We start from the raw sequence: 17,222 nt of genomic DNA on the forward strand, positions 1-17,222 counted from the left end.
GGGCTTGACACGAAGGAGGTTTTCACTTCAGTCTTTGTTTTTGTCTCGGTAATGATGTCTAATGGACCACGGCCTGGAAGTGGCTCGTGCCGCTTCCACGCCCCGGACTTCGCCGGTGACTCACGGAACAAATGTAAATATTCACGCGCACTTGTGAGAACTGTGGCTGCGAACAGGCGGCCGGGTCTTGGCGCCCGTCCTGGACACTCGGTGTAAAACAACAACACATGCGGTTTTCTCACAGCCCCCACCCCCACCCTGCATCTAATACCTCCCACCTTCAGACCGTCCAGCCATAGGGCCAGCTGTTATCAAAAAGAACGCAGCACTTCGATGGTATTGACCCGATTGCATCCTTTAGCTGCCCCACTATAACAAGGATTTGGTGTTATAAAACCGACAACGACTTGGATGTACACATTTTAAGGTCATACATTCCTGTTTTGAAACCCACTTATTTTTCCCCCCTTCAATAGGATGTGGTGGAATCATTTCCCTTGCGACTTGTTATCTAACAAATTCCAAAGCAATTTGCAAAACAAAATGATGAAATCTTGCCTCTGTGGGGTTCCATGCCCAATTGGAAAATGTGGTTTTTTTTCGGTTTTCAATGTGATATTTTTTTATAACTCAGTAGTTCCAGTTTAAAAAAATGGAAATCGGTCCTTGGACGTATGGAGGTCGAGGGTCTCATCTTTCGATCTGTCAAATTCTCTGGCAATACCTGTTTGTCACTCTCTCTGTCTGTCTGTCCGTCCGTTTCTTTCTCTCTCTGTCTTTCTGTCTGTCTGTCGCTCCCCCCCCCCTCTCTCTGTCCAACTCTCTGTCTCTCCATACTCGGTAGACCTCCACCTCCTCCCCGTCTCTCCTCCTCCTCAGACAGACAGACAGTGGGTGTTAGACGGTGTCATGTGTCTTTGGGAGGGAGTCAGATCCCTGAGTGGCAGCTGACATAGTGAGGGACGTCAGGGCGGTGTGGATTAAAGGGATGGTGCAGTGGATGGCATTAAGGTGGACAGGTCCATCCCAGCTCTCTGTGCACTCTGCCACCATAAAAACACTGCTGGCGTCCTCATGCCCAGGTGCCAGAAAGTAGCGTGTCGCAGCCCTTACAGGATAACGCTGATATTATTATTATTATTATTATTATTATTATATGACCTTTTTTCCATGATCTTTGGGACCGAGTCCGATTGATTGGCATCAGGATATTAAAAATGTATCCAGTATTTTCCTCATTGTGCTACGTATTGCAGCTCAGTGCTTGGCAGTGATTCTGTCAATACTAGATCATTCTAAAAGATTCTGAGGACCATCCATCGGGTTGATTCCCAATGATCGGCAAATACCAGAGTTTTCCTGTTAAGAAGGGTTCTAGTATTGAAGTCTTTCTTTTTTCTTTCTTTCTATTAAACTGCAAGTTCCACCATGAGATTATTATTTCTCATCCCTGTGTGCGCGTGCGTGTGTGTGCGTGCGTGCGTGGTCAGTAAATGGTGGGGGCGACGTGTTGCAGCGACCACCATTGGGCATTTGCAATCCTTCATGCTAGACTGATCATTCAGTATCCTACTTCGGTTGTTCTGAAACAGCCTTTATGTGTGTGTGTGTGTGTGTGTGTGTGTGTGTTTGTGTGTGTGTGTGTGTGTGTGTTTGTGTGTGTGTACTACAGCAGCAGTGCGACTGCCATTGTGTTTCCAAAAATGCCTTCTGCCTTTTCAAAATAATTTTAACAAACAATGTCGATTCATTTGAAACTTTTGAGATAAATTGTGTAGTCTAGCGAATTGTGAGAGAGTACAGTATGACTGTCTATATAAATATCGTATTTGTGCCATTTATTTCAATGAAATAAATATGGTTTTGATGAGAACAGTATATTTTTGATCATATGAATTTCAAGTCGTATTAGGTTATTCAAAGAATGGAGTGTTTTGTGCGTAGATAAAAGAAAATTCCTACATTTATTCTTGGTTCATGAAATGTTAGACTTTTTCCTTGGTTTAATAATATTAGTCAATAAAATACACTTTTCACATTGATTAATTTCAGTTTAAAGTTGACATGGCCAGATTTTCAGATCAACGTAGAGTGAGGATGAAGTTGTAGTTTCTTGATGAATTTGATGTGTTGATTAAGGAGTGACCGCTGACGCTGACTTGAGTAAAATAATAGATTTATTACAAAAGAACAGCATCAGACCAGACTTGCCATGGACGTCTAGGAGTGAACTGAGCCGGAAGGATTCTCTGCCAGATGCAACTCGGGCGGGTTCTTTTATGCTTGTCTAGAGACAACGTTGACCATCTGATTCCCCTACATAGGTCACAGGTCACATCTCAGCTCCCTTATCACCGGGACCCCTGGTGATGTGCTCTCTCTCTCTGGAACCCTGGCACCGTCTCCTAGTAATTATCTTATACGATGGGGCTGTCTTGGGACGCCACACATTCCAAGACACCTCAAAGTGAAATGACAAAGACGGCTTCTTTTGCTTCTTTTGTAATAAAATAGTTGAGTAAGGACTTAAACTTGTCAAAATGTCAGAAAACATTATATGTTTAGGCGTGATTGTACCCTAAAACAGGATTGTGTGTTGCGTATGTGTGTGTGTGTGTGTGTGTGTGTGTGTGTGTGTGTGTGCGTGTGTGAGTGTGTGTGGGAGAGAATATGTCTAATGGTAATGAATGGTGTTGACCCCGCCATGGTTTGCTCGACTGACTGACACATTTGCATTGTTTTCCTGTGATGCCATGGCTGAAACAACATGATGATTATTTTCATTACTTATAAAGCGTCATGTCATCCGCTCCTTAATGCGGCCGCTGATACGCCCGTCACACCCGCGAGCATCCTGACGATGATCGATCGCAGAGTCAGCGATTTGAATTCTGGAAAAGTGAACAGGGAAGAAATAACAAAAGGACACAAAAATTAAAGATTTGTAAAACTTGAGTGTGAGTAGAGACAAATCCAGGCAGAGAGAAAGAGGGGGCATATCATTGAATCAGTTTCAAGACACACCAACACACACACACACACACACACACACACACACACACACACACACAGATCACTGTGTTAATCTGACCCTAGTCTCACATGGGATGGGATTTGGGCTAAAATGTGTTTAAACAGAGCGTTTCACTTTCCTTCGCTTCCTATATGTTTTGACCAATCATGTTGCTGGGGGGGATCTGTTAGCATGCGTTACATGGAATGCTTTGCTTGCTTATTGTAGTCCATCATGTCCGATGATGACTTCTACTTCTGTTTAATTTGTTGAGTCTTGGTGTGACTGTATTGTCCAATACGAGAGCCACATGATCTATTGCGGGTAGGGCATGTGGTCAGGGTTAGTTCTGCTGCAGTGACCATCTTCATCCTTTCCTTTGCCCCACTCCTCTCCCCACATTCTGAAGCAGAACTTTCAAGCTTTGTATGCTGTATTCCACATCTCCTGAGTGTTGTTTTGAGCTGGTCCTTGTATCTTCACTTTTGGCCTCCCACAATTCGCTGTCCATGGTGTAGCTGACCGTACAGTAGTTGTCACGGAAGCCGATCCTCTGGCATCCTGATGGTGTGGTCAACCATCATGTCACATCACAGTTGGTGGTGAAGAAATTTGGCCTCCCTGCTGTTGCTGCTGACGGTCAAGCCACGTTAGCCCAAGGATGCACTGGAGACATTTGATGTGTAAGTTCTCCAGCTGTTGGATATGGCAGCGATACAAGGTCCAGGCTTCATAGCTGTAGAGTAGTGTGGAGACACAGATGGCCTGATAGACTGCTGTCTTAGTGTGTATATTGAAGATTTTGTTCAGGACCATCCCCTTATGCAGCCTACCAAAGGAAGCTGAGGCATACTTCATGCGGTGTTGAATGTCCTTATCTTGGCTACAGTCTTCAGACAGGATGCTTCCAAGATATATGAAATTTGGCATTTCTGCGAAGGGCTTGCTGTCAATGCTGAAGGCGGGTGATGATGATGGTGTTGGGGGAAGAATTTCACTAAAGCAGTACCTCAGTCTCTGCAGGGTTCACAGTGAGACCCAGCCTGCTGTAGGCCTTCACAGCGGCTGTTCAGATTGCTTGCAGAGCCTCTGGTGTATGTGCCACAAAGGCACAGTTAACTGCATATTGTAGCTCGACCATGTTTACAGATTTGACCTTAGTGGCTGCCTGGAGCCTCCTGATATGAAACTGCTTCCTCACGCCTCTTTGTGCAGTAGCCAGGTGACACTCAGGAGGAAGATGTTGAAAAGTATGTGTGCGAATACACAGCCTTGCCTGGCACCTGTGCATACTCTGAAAGGCCTTGGCTCCTGTACACCTGTGGTCACCTGAGCCATCATCCCCCCATGGAAATTTGGCAGGATATTGACAAATTTCTGTGGCCTGCTAACCCAGATAAGGACAGCCCAGAGCAAGTGACTGTTTCAAAGGATTTTGCCAGGTCTACGAAGGCCAGTGTAGGTCTTGATGTTGCTCCCTCCACTTCTCTTGTGAAGGTCATGTCCACAGTGCCGTGATTTTTTTCTGAAGCCACATTGAGGCTCGGGCAGTAGGTGTTGATATGCTCCATATGAGTCTGCTTAGTATCACTTTGGCAAGGACTTGGGATATCAGGGATATCCCCCTGTTGTTCCCACTTCTCACCCTTGCCTTTGTAGATTGTAACAATGTTCATGCTTCCATACATCAGCAATGAGGTAAAACATTGCTCTGTTGCAGAGATATACTCCCTGTTTCATGATCTATTCATGGATGCCATCAGGGCTTGGGGTCTGTTTTTTAGTGACCTGATTGTGGCCAGTACTTCGGAGAAGGTTAGTGGGCGATCTATATAATCTATGGTTGGATAGCTGGGCAGCTCTTTCAGGGTTGCCAGATTAGGAGTGGCAGGTTAGTTCAGAAGGGTCTGGAAGTGTTCAGTCCATCAATCCACAAGTTACTTCTGGTCCTTTAAATGGGTTGAGCCATCAGCAGACATCACATGTGAGAGAGCGGAGTTATTGGGGCCATGAATGATTTTCACGGCATTACAGAAGTTTTGCATATCCTTTGTCAGTCCAAAAGCCTGGATTTCTTGGGCATTGCCAGTCCACCATTCATTTGGCGGTTTCCTTAAAACATACTGCACCTACTGTACTTCCTTGATGTTTTACAGTGCTGTTTGAGCCTCTCAGATTTAGGGTTGTTTATAACTGCACTATGTGCCTTGTGCATTTTTCCAATATAGTGGAGATTGCTTTTGAGTTTCTGACTTTCTGAGAGTCATGAAACCAATCCTGGTGCCTCCTCCGACAATAGCCAATATAATCTGCTGCCACATCATATAGTTATGAGCTAAGACAGGTCCAATTGTTGTCAACACAGCCCTCAGGGCTCAGGAAGGTGTAACTGTCCTGAAGTTTCCTTTCAATGGAGGGTCGAAGATCGTTCCCGGCCTCAGCTACTTCAAGCTGGGCACAGTCCAACTGATTCTTGCCTGATTTAGGGAGACTAACAGTGTCGTACTGTCACTCAAATTTGGAGATGATCATGCGGTGGTCAGTCCCAGCAGTCAGCACCTCACTTTGCATGGGTGATGTGCACATCCCTGATGTCTGTGCGTCTCACGATGACATAATCCAGCAGGTGCCATTGTTTGGATCGTGGGTATATCCAGGAGGCTTTATATTTATTTTTCTGTTGGAAGATTGTGTTGGTGATTGTCAAGTCATGCTCTGCACGAAGACTGAGTAGTCTCATGCCATTGTCATTAATTGCCTGATGCTATTCCCTAGTACTCCATTCCATATGAGGTTTTTTTTCCCCACCCTGGCGTAGAAAGAATATTTGACACTGCTAGGGATGCGAGGCAGAGCCCCATCCAGTTCCTGATAGAATCAGTCCTTTGCCTCATTCTCAGATGGCAGAGTGGGTGCATAAGCACTGAGAAGAGTCGCATAGTGTTGTTTTGCCATGGGGGATACGGACACACAAAAGTCTCTCACTTATGCTGGTGGGTGTTTCAGTGAGATTAGGTAACAGGTTGTTTTTTATTTCAAGTAACACCATGGGGATGCTGTCTTCCTGTGGGGCATCCGTTCCAGAAAAAGTCAAAGCCCTGGCCTTCTTTCTTAAGGGATCCTTCGTCCAGCAATCTGGTCATACTCAAGGCTGCAATGTCAATATCATAACACCTAAGCTCAGCAGCGAGGGGATTTATTTATTTTGTGTTCCGGTAGGTGAGGTATCCTACCCAGGAGGAACAGAACGGGCAATGCTTAGACCACCTTTTCTAGGCCTTCCTCCAGATTTGGGGTCAGCAGTGTGGCTCCTAAATAGGATTGCTCAGTCATACAGGAGTCTACTGAAAGCAGCTGCCACTCAAACCCTGGCTGCTATCGACCATATTAGTCCTTTATTGCTGATGTGCAGGGGTCTGGCTAGAGGCTCTTATTGCATTAATACCCGCCCCTGTTACCAGACTTCCTATCGCCACCAGAATGTATTCTCATGAATTCTAGTTATGAATCCACCAAGGTCAGAAGTAGAGACCTGCCCATGTTGTTTGAGTGCCACTGAGGGTGTGGAAGTCCCAGCAGCACTATATTCACCATGTGATAAGGAATCCAGTGGCAAAGGAGAAACCCAGGATGACTGGCATCTCTTCACAACTGCAGGAGGCTGCCGGAGCCCCAGTCTGTCGTGGCCCACTTATGTGGGCCCCCATAATGTTGCTTATCTCTCAGGGTGTGCTCCCCTTGTCTTTCCAGACTTACCCACAAGGCAGCAGGGCTGTGGGTGGTTGATGTCAGGGCATGTCCACAGCTGTGGGCCTGTACATTACACATCTGGGGACCACTGCAGCTCCGAGATCCCCTGCCAAGTTTGCCTAAGGCCGCAAGGCATGCAGTTACGGAGTGTGGCCACGAGGAAGCCTGGCAGAAGTCTTGGTGAAGGAGAGTCTGTGAACTGGCAGGAGAAGACTTACAGTGGCAGCAAGCTGTAAGCAAAAAGGTTACAAGCAGGTGGGAAGTAGACATGCACCTTCCCTCAAACTGTTGCACTGCTGCACTAAATGCATAACAATATCCCTGTGGTGAACACACACACACACACACATGGAATGAGTCCCTACCGGACCACAACAGTAAAACCACAACAATACTAACAAAACAAATTGAAACGTGACATGGCTGGCCATCAATTGCCAGGCACTAAAAAACCCTTTTACAAAAGGACAGCTGGCATTTCAGATGACTCCTTGGCTAATAGCCAACACAAACTCGGCTAGCATTGATGAATTCAACTTTTCCCGTAGCTGGTGGGAAGTGAGTTGAGCTAAAATATCCTTTCCGGACACCAATGTTCTTTGACAAAGTTTATGTTAAGGTTTCCAATTGTAGAAATGTAGACTGGCAGCTGCAGAAAGGAACTTGCTGAGATCAGATATTAATCCGACCCCTACAGGACAGGACGTTTTAAGCGAGGGCACTAGGTGGAAGTTCATTAATAGCGTCTAATCAAGATTATGTTTAATCCTGAGTCTATGAAACCTTTGAGCCCCATCTCCATCTTCCTAAACTGTTTAGGATTTGGAGCGTATAACTTTCTCCTCCTTCTCAAGCATTGGGGGTGACAGCGGCAGCGGTGGCGTTGGTGGTGTCTTAAATGCTGGTCCTACGTCACCATGTCACCTCAGGGATCTGATCAGAGTCTGGAGGATTTTTAACGCCGCCTCCCAGAGGAGAGTGATGAGGTCTACTTTGCTCACCTGTTCTTTAGACAGAGAGGGCGAAGAGAGGATGGGAGAGGGAGACAAGAGGGTGAGTAAGGATGAATGGAAGGAAAGCGGCTGAGAGAGGAAGGAAGGAGAACAAGAGAGGAAGGAAAGAGGAGGAGAGAGGAAGGAAAGAGTATGAATGGAAGAGAAGAGGTTGAGAGAGAAGAACGAGAGGGGTAAGAGGTGAGTGAGAGAGGGGTGAGAAAGGAAGGAAAGCGGATAAGAGGACAGAATGAGAGAGGAATGAGAAAGGAAGGAAAGATGATGAGAGGAAGGGACAGAGGACGGGAGAGGGAGATAAAAGGGATAGCGGATAGAAAGATGTTAGTAAGGATGAGTGGAAGCAAAGCGGCTGAGAGAGAAAGGGAGGAGAATGACCGAGGGAGGAAAGAGGCTGAGTGGAAGAGAAGATGATGAGAGAGGGATGAGAAGTTAATGAGAGAGGGATGAGAAAGGAAGGAAAGAGGATGATAGAGTAAGAGGATCAGAGAAGGAAGAGAATGAGAGAGGAAGAGGGTAAGAGAGGGAGGAGAGGATCAGAGAAGGAGAGAGTGAGAGGGGCAGGAAAGAGGATGAGAGAGGAGAATGAGGGATGGGTGATAGTCGATGAAATGTGATCGGGGGGGAAGAGGATGAGAGAAGGAAAGAGGGATGAGAAGAGGATGAGAAGAGAATGAGAATAAGAGAGGAGGATGGGAGGAGGTGAAGCCTGGCTGAGGAGAAGCCGAGTGCTCAAATGAGAATCTGACTAAACGTCCATCGATCATCCTGCCTTGACCTGTGTGTGTGCATTAGCGTGTGTCTGTGTTTTCTTTTGTCTTTGACAAATAAATCCATAGAGTCTGGCATTGCCATGGTAACTGTAATCGCCTTTAATTCAGCATCCAGGCGCACGGTGGCAGTGACCAGGAGGGAGGCAGAAAGGCACAGCGGAGACGAGGAGGAGGGGAAATAAAAAAAAGCGAAAAGTCGTTTTTTTTAATCAGTGTGATACAGTACGTGGAGTGGGAAGAAAATGAACGAGATGAAAGGAAAAAATAACGAATGATGTGGAGGAGGAGATAAAACAGCTTAATAAAAATTATGTTTCCGCCCTAATCTCAGGGGATCGGACAACTCCTCCTCCTCTCCTCCGATAGCGATCTGTCCATCCACTGCTGTCGGCCGCGGGGCTGGGGGCTTTTTTTTTTTTTTTTTTCAGTTGAGATTAATAGAGCAGAGGAGGCTGTGTAATATTATTCATCCGAGCTTTGAGAAGAAATGGCTCCAATTGAACAAAAAGCTTGTTCTGGAAGTTTCTTGGATAAAATAAGTAGCAGCCTTTTGGTGTTTGAAGACATTTCAAGACATCTTGTTTTAATGTATTTCTTTTACAGTATTGCACAATACGATTTCTATCAAACAAATCTTTTTTTCTTGCTTTAAGAAAATGTATAAAGTCAAACCTCATCCCATCGCTAGATCGATTATTATTTGATTTATCTTGTTTTTGAGAGATCGATTTTATGTTTTGAAGCGGAGTGACACATCCAGCTCTTTCTCCTTTTCCTACTCTTGTCTTTGTTTGCGTGCAATCGTTGGGGGAGAAAAAAAAAAAACGAAGCAGAAATCGATCGCTGAGGGCAGGGAGCGGCCGCGCTGGCGTCCGGATCGACTTTGTTGTTTTTTTTATGTTTTTATATTTCAGATATGAGCCCACATTAAAGAAATATTACAGACAAGACGATGAGCAGAGCTCTGGTGACTTCTCGTCAGTGGCGGACTGGGGTAAAAAAAACGGCCCCGGGATTTGCAAAAGAGAGGCCATTTTTTCAAACCCAACACCAACCCCACCCAAATGTTAAGATAAAAAGCTTGAGATGGTGATTTACCAGATAAAACTGAGTGTCGAGCAGCTATCCTGAGGGGGAGCGACATCTTAGCGGGAGGTGGGGTGATATGGTTGATTTTTATGCAGCAATTTGTGCCTTTTCTGCATAAATTTATGGTGTAAATTTGTTTATTTACGTGAAAGCAAAGCTTCTTTCAAAATAACACGACAATGTGTGCCTGCCTGCACAGCACAAATCCTGCCCTACAACGCACCACTGACAGGTTGTGATCGTTGTCACAGGGATCATGTAATTTTGGAACCCGCATTGACTAATGAGCATCAGGGGCAGTTGGCAGTTGTTTTTGGCAGTTGTTGATGATGCAGCATATATTACTCTGCATACATTTGGAGGGGATTCACTCTACACTACATCTGCATGTTGTAACGCGAGCATGTAAATAAAGCAACTACTCATGGAACACAACATTTAAAAATTGTTTGATTAATTTAATGGTTTTATTTGAGTCGTGACTCTGTTTGTCTAAATTGCTGTCAATTTACTACCAGCCGTGACCATAATCCCTGTGACTTAGGTGGGATATATACAATTGAGTGTGCTGCTTGATGGTATGGTAATGCTTTAAAGGTGAAATTATATCAGCACTCTAACTAATTATCATGTTAATACTGGTACATGTTGTGGGGCCACTACACCCGAAATGCCAAGGGACCGCGCAGTCTACTCAGTCCAGGCCAGCCCATAGTACGGCAGGTCTTCTGGCATTTGCCCAAATTCTAGATGGCCAATCCCTCACTGCTTCCCATACGTTACGTGTTTTCGTCATCTCCAGTGTTGTCAGGTCCATCTGCCAGAACATCTCCAACTCTTTCTCCTGTGTGTGTGTGTGTGTGTGTGTGTGTGTGTGTGTGTGTGTGTGTGTGTGTGTGTGTGTGTGTGTGTGTGTGTGTGTGTGTGTGTGTGTGTGCGTGCGTGTATGCGTGTGCGTGTGTGTGTGTGCGCGTGTGTGTGTGCCCGTGTGTCCGTGTGCCCGTGTGTGCGTGTGCCCGTGTGTACGTTCATGGAGGCCACAGTACACAGTACATTAAGATGCTTCATCAATGGGAATAGGTGGGCATTGCATTACTCAACTTCCCACAGGCTCGACCACACACACACACACACACACACACACACACACACACACACACACACATAATATAAATAAATACCCCCCACACACACACTCAAGCAATACAAATAAATTTGTACATGTGCACACACACAATTCAAATTGATACACACACACACACACACACACACACACACACACACATTCATATATAATGTGATAAATATCCCCCACACACACACTCAAGTAATACAAATAAATTTGTACATGTGCACACACACAAGTCAAAGTGATACACACACATGCACGCCTGCACACATGCACGCACACACACACACACACACACTTGATATATAAATAAATACCCCCACATGCACTCAAGTAATACAAATAAATTCCTACATCTGCACACACACACACACACACACACACACACACACACACACACACACACACACACACACACACACACACACATAATATAAATCAATACCCCCCACACACACAAATAAATTATCTATATGTTCGCACACAGACAATACAGATACACACTACTCTCGTCCTCCGCTGAAGGCGTCATCATCAGCAGAACATCAGCAGAAGAATAGTGGAAAACAATTGTGCCTCCTGGTAGTACACACACACACACACACACACACACACACACACACACAGCCACTCGTGCAGCATGTCACCCAGCCAATAAGCAGCAGCGCAGGCGGAGGGCTTCTCAGGGGAGCAGGAGAAGGGGGAGGAGCCAGAGTCGTGCATGCTGATTGACAGCCAGAGACCTACAGGTGGAGAGGAGTGTCGGGTGGAGAGAGTGGTAGAGGGGAGCAAGGAAGGGAGGGAGAGAGGGAGGGAGGAATGACAGAGCAGTGAGAGAGAGGGAGGGAAAGGGGAGAGAAGAGAAGCAGCACCAATCAGACAGAATACACACACACACTCACACACACATATACACACACACAGCCAAACGAACACATACAAACTTGCGCGTGCCTGGCATCCCTCGGTGCGTGCCACCCCATCAGCATAGCAGCCCACAGCGGCCAACGCGCTCTCCTCTCTCCTCCTCTACCTCAACCACCACGAGCACCAGGAGCACTTCCACCAGCACCACCATGAGCCAGTGCAGAAAGAGATGCAGGAGGCAGTTGACCAAGGTGGGGCGCTACTTCTATCGTTTCCTCATGGGAACACTCACTCAAGGTAAGGCACGCCGTGCAGCAGAACCCTCCAAAACACACACACACACACACACACACACACACACACACACACACACACACACACACACACACACACACACACACACAAAAACCACACTGTTGCTGCCTGGTCATGGTGCAGCTGCAGGTTTTCCAAACTCTTGAGGGTTTTTTGTTGTTGTGTTGAGGGATTTCTTTTGTTGTTGTGTGAAGTTGAGCATCTTCTCGATGTGGCGTAGTGGTTCATTTTCTTCTTCTGTCTTCTTCTCCTTCTGCTGTTTTTATGCCTCACCTGTTCTGCTGCAGTGCTTTGACTGGACTTTTTGCTCTTATTGCTGATCATCAGAACAACTGGAGCAATGTGAGTGGGTGTATGACTGTGTCCTTGTGAGTGCAGTCTGTTTGCTCTGTTTTACCTGAAGAGTTCTTACAAAATCTCTACAAAAAGAGATAAAGGAGACTAAGGGCTTAGCGCTGCTAATTAACTTGTGTGTGTGTGTGTGTGTGTGTGTGTGTGTGTGTGTGTGTGTGTGTGTGTGTGTGTGTGTGTGTGTGTGTGTGTGTAAACAGTATTTTATTTTCTGTTCTGCACGTCTTAATTTCTTAATTTCGTCTTAACCTTCAAGGTGATGTTCTACCTACCACCATTAGATTTTCAACACTGATACCTTGACTTTGGTTCTGAACCCCCATGGACATTTAATTTGAGTTCTGATTTTCTTTTTGTCGTATTGGGAAGACCGAGGTGCTGAGGTTGATACCGTTGATACATACACATGACATTTGGATCGCCTGCCCCAGCGAGAGCCAAAAACCGGGTGGCCGCGGCAGCATTCAGCACTCTCTGTCCCTTCCTCTGCTCTTTTGCTTCCTTATTTCCTGCATCCTTTCTTTCTTCCTCCCTCTTCCATTTGACAGCTTGCCCTCTGGAGGCATGTGCCACTCAACCTCCATTTCACCTTTAGAGAGAGAGAGAGAGAGAGAGAGAGAGAGAGAGAGAGAGAGAGAGAGAGAGAGAGAGAGAGAGACTATTTTTTGGGAGTATCTGTTCTAAACTTAAGTTATTCTGCTGACTTCTACTTTAAATTAACAACATTGAGCCCAAAAAAAGTATACATTTCCCCTGAACACTGTTGTTACTCGTTACAAAATAAAATCAGAGGAAAACTGGTAGCTACTGTAAGTGTAAACAAACAGTCCCAAGCCCGTGTTTAGAGTTGCCAGTTCTGCAGTTTTTCTGGGCAATCTGGCTACTTTGTGTTGAAGTTTTGAAACGGGTTGTTTTTTTGTCCATGGGTTGGTGGATGATTGGGATTGTCATGGAGACCTGGTAACCAGTAGAAGAACAAACTCAGGATGAAGAAAGAAAATGTTTACACAGAATCAATTAGAAACAATCGAAAAATCAATCAACTCAAATCAATTCTGGCACAATTGGAATGCACTGAATACAAATGCCCATACAGATATCCCAATCTAAAATGGAGACATATGAAAAGATATTTTTTTTAAACTGTACAGTAAGATAACAATGAACTCAAAGCAAAAGGAGATACAGGAAACCATTATATCTCTGGAAAGAACAATTGAAGATGACCAAAACCCATTACACTACCAAATTACAGAACAAGGGGTGGATGAAATATTAAAGACTGTAGCCAAAAAAGGCAAGTGGAGCAGACAGAATATCAAATGAAATGTTAAAAAACACAGACACCATATTAAGATTGGCCATAGTAAAACTTTTCAACCTCATCCTGATTGTGGGACACTTCCTGACGTCTGGAGCCAAGGACTCATCACACCCATATTCAAGAGAGGAGACAAACTCAACCCCGATAACTACCGTGGCATCTGTGTGAGCAGTAATCTGGAAATCCATCTTATTGGAATCAAATGTTTCCCATATTACAGGACCTTATCTTCATCAGACCATGTCTTCACCCTCCACACCTTAATTGGCAGACACGTTAACCAAAGTAAAAGCTAAATATTTGCAGCTTCGTAGACTAAAAAGCATTCAACTCGATTTGGCATGAAGGTTGTGGCAGTTCCACCTGCCACACGCCACCCGCGTAGGGTTTTCAGGGCCCTCCGACACAGAGACACAGGCAGAGATGAACACAACAGTTTATTGTTTGTTTATTGTAGAGCGTGGCAAGATGTAACATGCCAGGAGCAGATGGACACATGGGGATCGGTGATTTGCTCGTTGATTTCTCTGACAAGCAACAGGCGTACAGCCACCCCTGATCGCAGGCCCAATTACCTAGACCCAAGACAGGTGTGGCTGCTTAAACCACACCACCCCCACACCACAAAGGTCTATTTTATAAATTATTAGATACTGGTGTTGGAGGGAAAAATTCAATGTAATCAAATCTATGTACTCAAACACTAAATGGAAATAAACAAACTGCAAATTGTACCCAAGAGCGTGGAGTGACCCATAGCAACTCAATCTCCTCAAGCCTTTTCAACATTTATAGAGATAGCGATTTACCAGATAAAACTGGGATGTGCCGAGCCACAGCTATCCTGAGGGAAACTTCGGATGGAACCAGTACAGTACTAGATTATTTGATTAGTCTTTTGCCAGTATGTCCAGGTCGGACGACAGATTTGCACATCAGCAGTGGTGTAGGTTTCGTTTGAACAATGGGGGGGGCACATCTTAACGGTGGATCTGGGGACATTTCGGGTCGCTGACACTTCATTTCCTGCATTCTGGTGAATTTTTATGCACCAATTTGTGCCTTTTCTGCATCAATTTATGGTATAAATTTGTTTATTAATGTAAAGGAAAGGTTCTTTGAAAATAACACTTCAATGTGTGCCTGCCTGCCACAGCACAAATCGTGCACGGCAGCACACACACAGCACCACTGGCAGGTTGTGATCGCTGTCACAGCGATAATATAATTTTGGAACCCACTTCAACTAATGAGCATCAGGGGCAGGTAGACAACCTACTGTAAATGATCAATATTCACAAGTACTCACCACTATTTGAAGGGCACTTGGCGAGCCTTGCGCTCTGCAAAGTCATCCACAATGTATCAGGTGACATTCAACAGTGCTCAAACTAATTATTATGTTAATACCGGTACATGTTATGGGCCCACCCTGCCCGACATGCCAAGGGACCGTACAGTCTACTTGGGCCGGGCTGGCCCATAGTAGGGCGGCCCTTCTGGCATTTGCCCAAATGCCAGATGGCCAATCTGTCACTGGCCGTGGCAAAGGGCCGTCAACGTCGAGATGACTACAATGTGAATTTAATAAAATAAAAAATAAAAAAATATAAAAAACAATGCTCAATTGTTGAAGCTAAATACATTCCAGCCTGTCGTAAAAAGAGGGACACTGACTGACAACCCTTCACATTAATTTAATTTTATTAATTTTAATTGATTTTTCATCTCGTCTGGGTTTGTCTGTTTCACTTTTTGTTGTCGTTATTACTATTGTTATTTATTAATTTATTTTTTCATCTCATTATTGTCTTAATGTATTTCGCTATATGTTGTGTAACATACGCATAGGAAATATATACATATTAGTAATATGTATAATGATATAAGCCTAGGGTTACCCTAACCCTATATATATCTATATACATGTATATAGATATATATATATAGCAAAAACAACATGAAAATTACGTTTCCAGCATAACATATACAATATACACTACTCACAAAAAATTAGGGATATTCGGCTTTCGGGTGAAATTTCAGGATGAACCTAAAATGCACTATAACCTTTACAGGTGAACTTAATTTGACCTTCTCTAAACTTTTGAAAGCACATGTCCAACTGTTCAATGTTTCAGTACTTTTTGCACAACTTGCTGTTCTCTAACAAGGAGCTGAACGGCAAAATTCACAACAGGTGTTTGATCCATGAATCGACCAATACTTGTTCAATTAGAATTGGTATTTCAACAGTCCTCTTCATCATGCTGTTCACATTTTAACATCATGAGACCAAGACAACACCTAACAACTGATCAACAGTACCTCGCCATTGTGAGGCTTCAAACAGGATGTTCTCAGAGGGAAGTGGCCACTGAGCTTAGAGTGTCACAGAGTGTCATCAGTAGGTTGCAACAGAGATACAGAGAGACTGGAAGAGTCACAGAAAGGCATAGAAGTGGACGCCCTTTGGCTACATCCCACACTGATGAACGCTTCATTGTGAACAGTGCCCTGCAGAACCGGATGATGAATGCCACATAACTCCAGGCACATTTAAGGGAGGTGAGAGGCACCCAAGTGTCACGTCAGACCATTCGAAACGGTTGACATCAGCGTGGTCTGCATTCTAGACGACCTGCAAGGGTACCTGACCACACCACCAGGCACAGGCATCATTGTCTTGCATTTACGCTGAACGAGGGACCAGTGGGCCTCAGTGCTGTCCTCTGAAGAAAGTCCATTCATGTTGAGCAGAAATGATGGCCGCCAACGATGTTGGAGACTTCAAGGAGAGCGCTATGCATCAGCCACTGTTGTCACCAGAGGAGCCTTTGGAGGTGGTGGTGTTACAGTGTGGGCAGGTGTGTCTAGTCAATACAGAACTGCCCTACACTTTGTGAATGGTACAGTGACAAGCCCATACTACCTGAATAACATCATTCATCCAGTCATTGTGCCCCTGCATGAACAACACAGCCTAATTTCATCTTCATGGACGACAATGCTCCAGCTCATCGAAGTCGCATCATTAGGGAACGGCTGCTGGAGACTGGGGCACCTCAAATGGAGTGGCCTGCACTTTCTCCAGACCTGAATCCCATAGAAAACCTATGGGATCAGCTGAGTCGCCGTGTAGAGGCTCGTAACTCTGTACCCCAGAACCTCAATGACCTGAGGGCCGCCCTTCAAGAAGAGTGGGGTGCCATGACTCAGCAGACAATAAGTCGACAGCATGAGACGTGGTTGTCAAGCTGTAATTGATGCTCAAGGGCACATGACTAGTTATTGAGACATTGACATTTTTTTTTGTGGTATACCCACCACTGTTGTTGACTTTTGTTTCAATAAATTGTTTGAGATGAGGAAATCACCATTGCATGCTTCGACTTAAATGCCCTACTTTCATGATATAATATCACTGTAGCGTGAACTTTTTCCATTTTCCATAAATTTCACCCGAAAGCCAAATATCCCTAACTTTTTGTGAGTAGTGTGTGTATATATATATATATATATATATATATATATATATATATATATACAGGTCAGCCACAACATTAAAACCACTGACAGGTGAAGTGAATAACATTGATCA

General features: G+C 44.8%; 1 protein-coding gene across 2 annotated transcripts in view; it reads left to right on the forward strand.

Annotated features, from left to right (window-relative positions):
* Positions 1-17,222, forward strand: part of LOC307241976 (A-type potassium channel modulatory protein KCNIP2) — a gene marked incomplete at its 5' end in the record, with an annotated part of 193,848 nt that overhangs the window by 102,705 nt on the left and 73,921 nt on the right. The window contains one exon of one of the 2 annotated variants that reach the window (XM_080016277.1): positions 11,841-11,928. The exons of the other annotated variant lie outside the window; for it this stretch is intronic. Coding sequence (XP_079872403.1) covers positions 11,841-11,928 — 88 coding nt within the window. Of the gene's footprint in view, positions 1-11,840; positions 11,929-17,222 lie in introns of those variants that run through there. 2 annotated transcript variants of the gene reach the window in all.

This window comes from Zeus faber (assembly GCF_960531495.2).
Source record: "Zeus faber genome assembly, chromosome: 16".
Taxonomy (NCBI): Eukaryota; Metazoa; Chordata; class Actinopteri; order Zeiformes; family Zeidae; genus Zeus; species Zeus faber.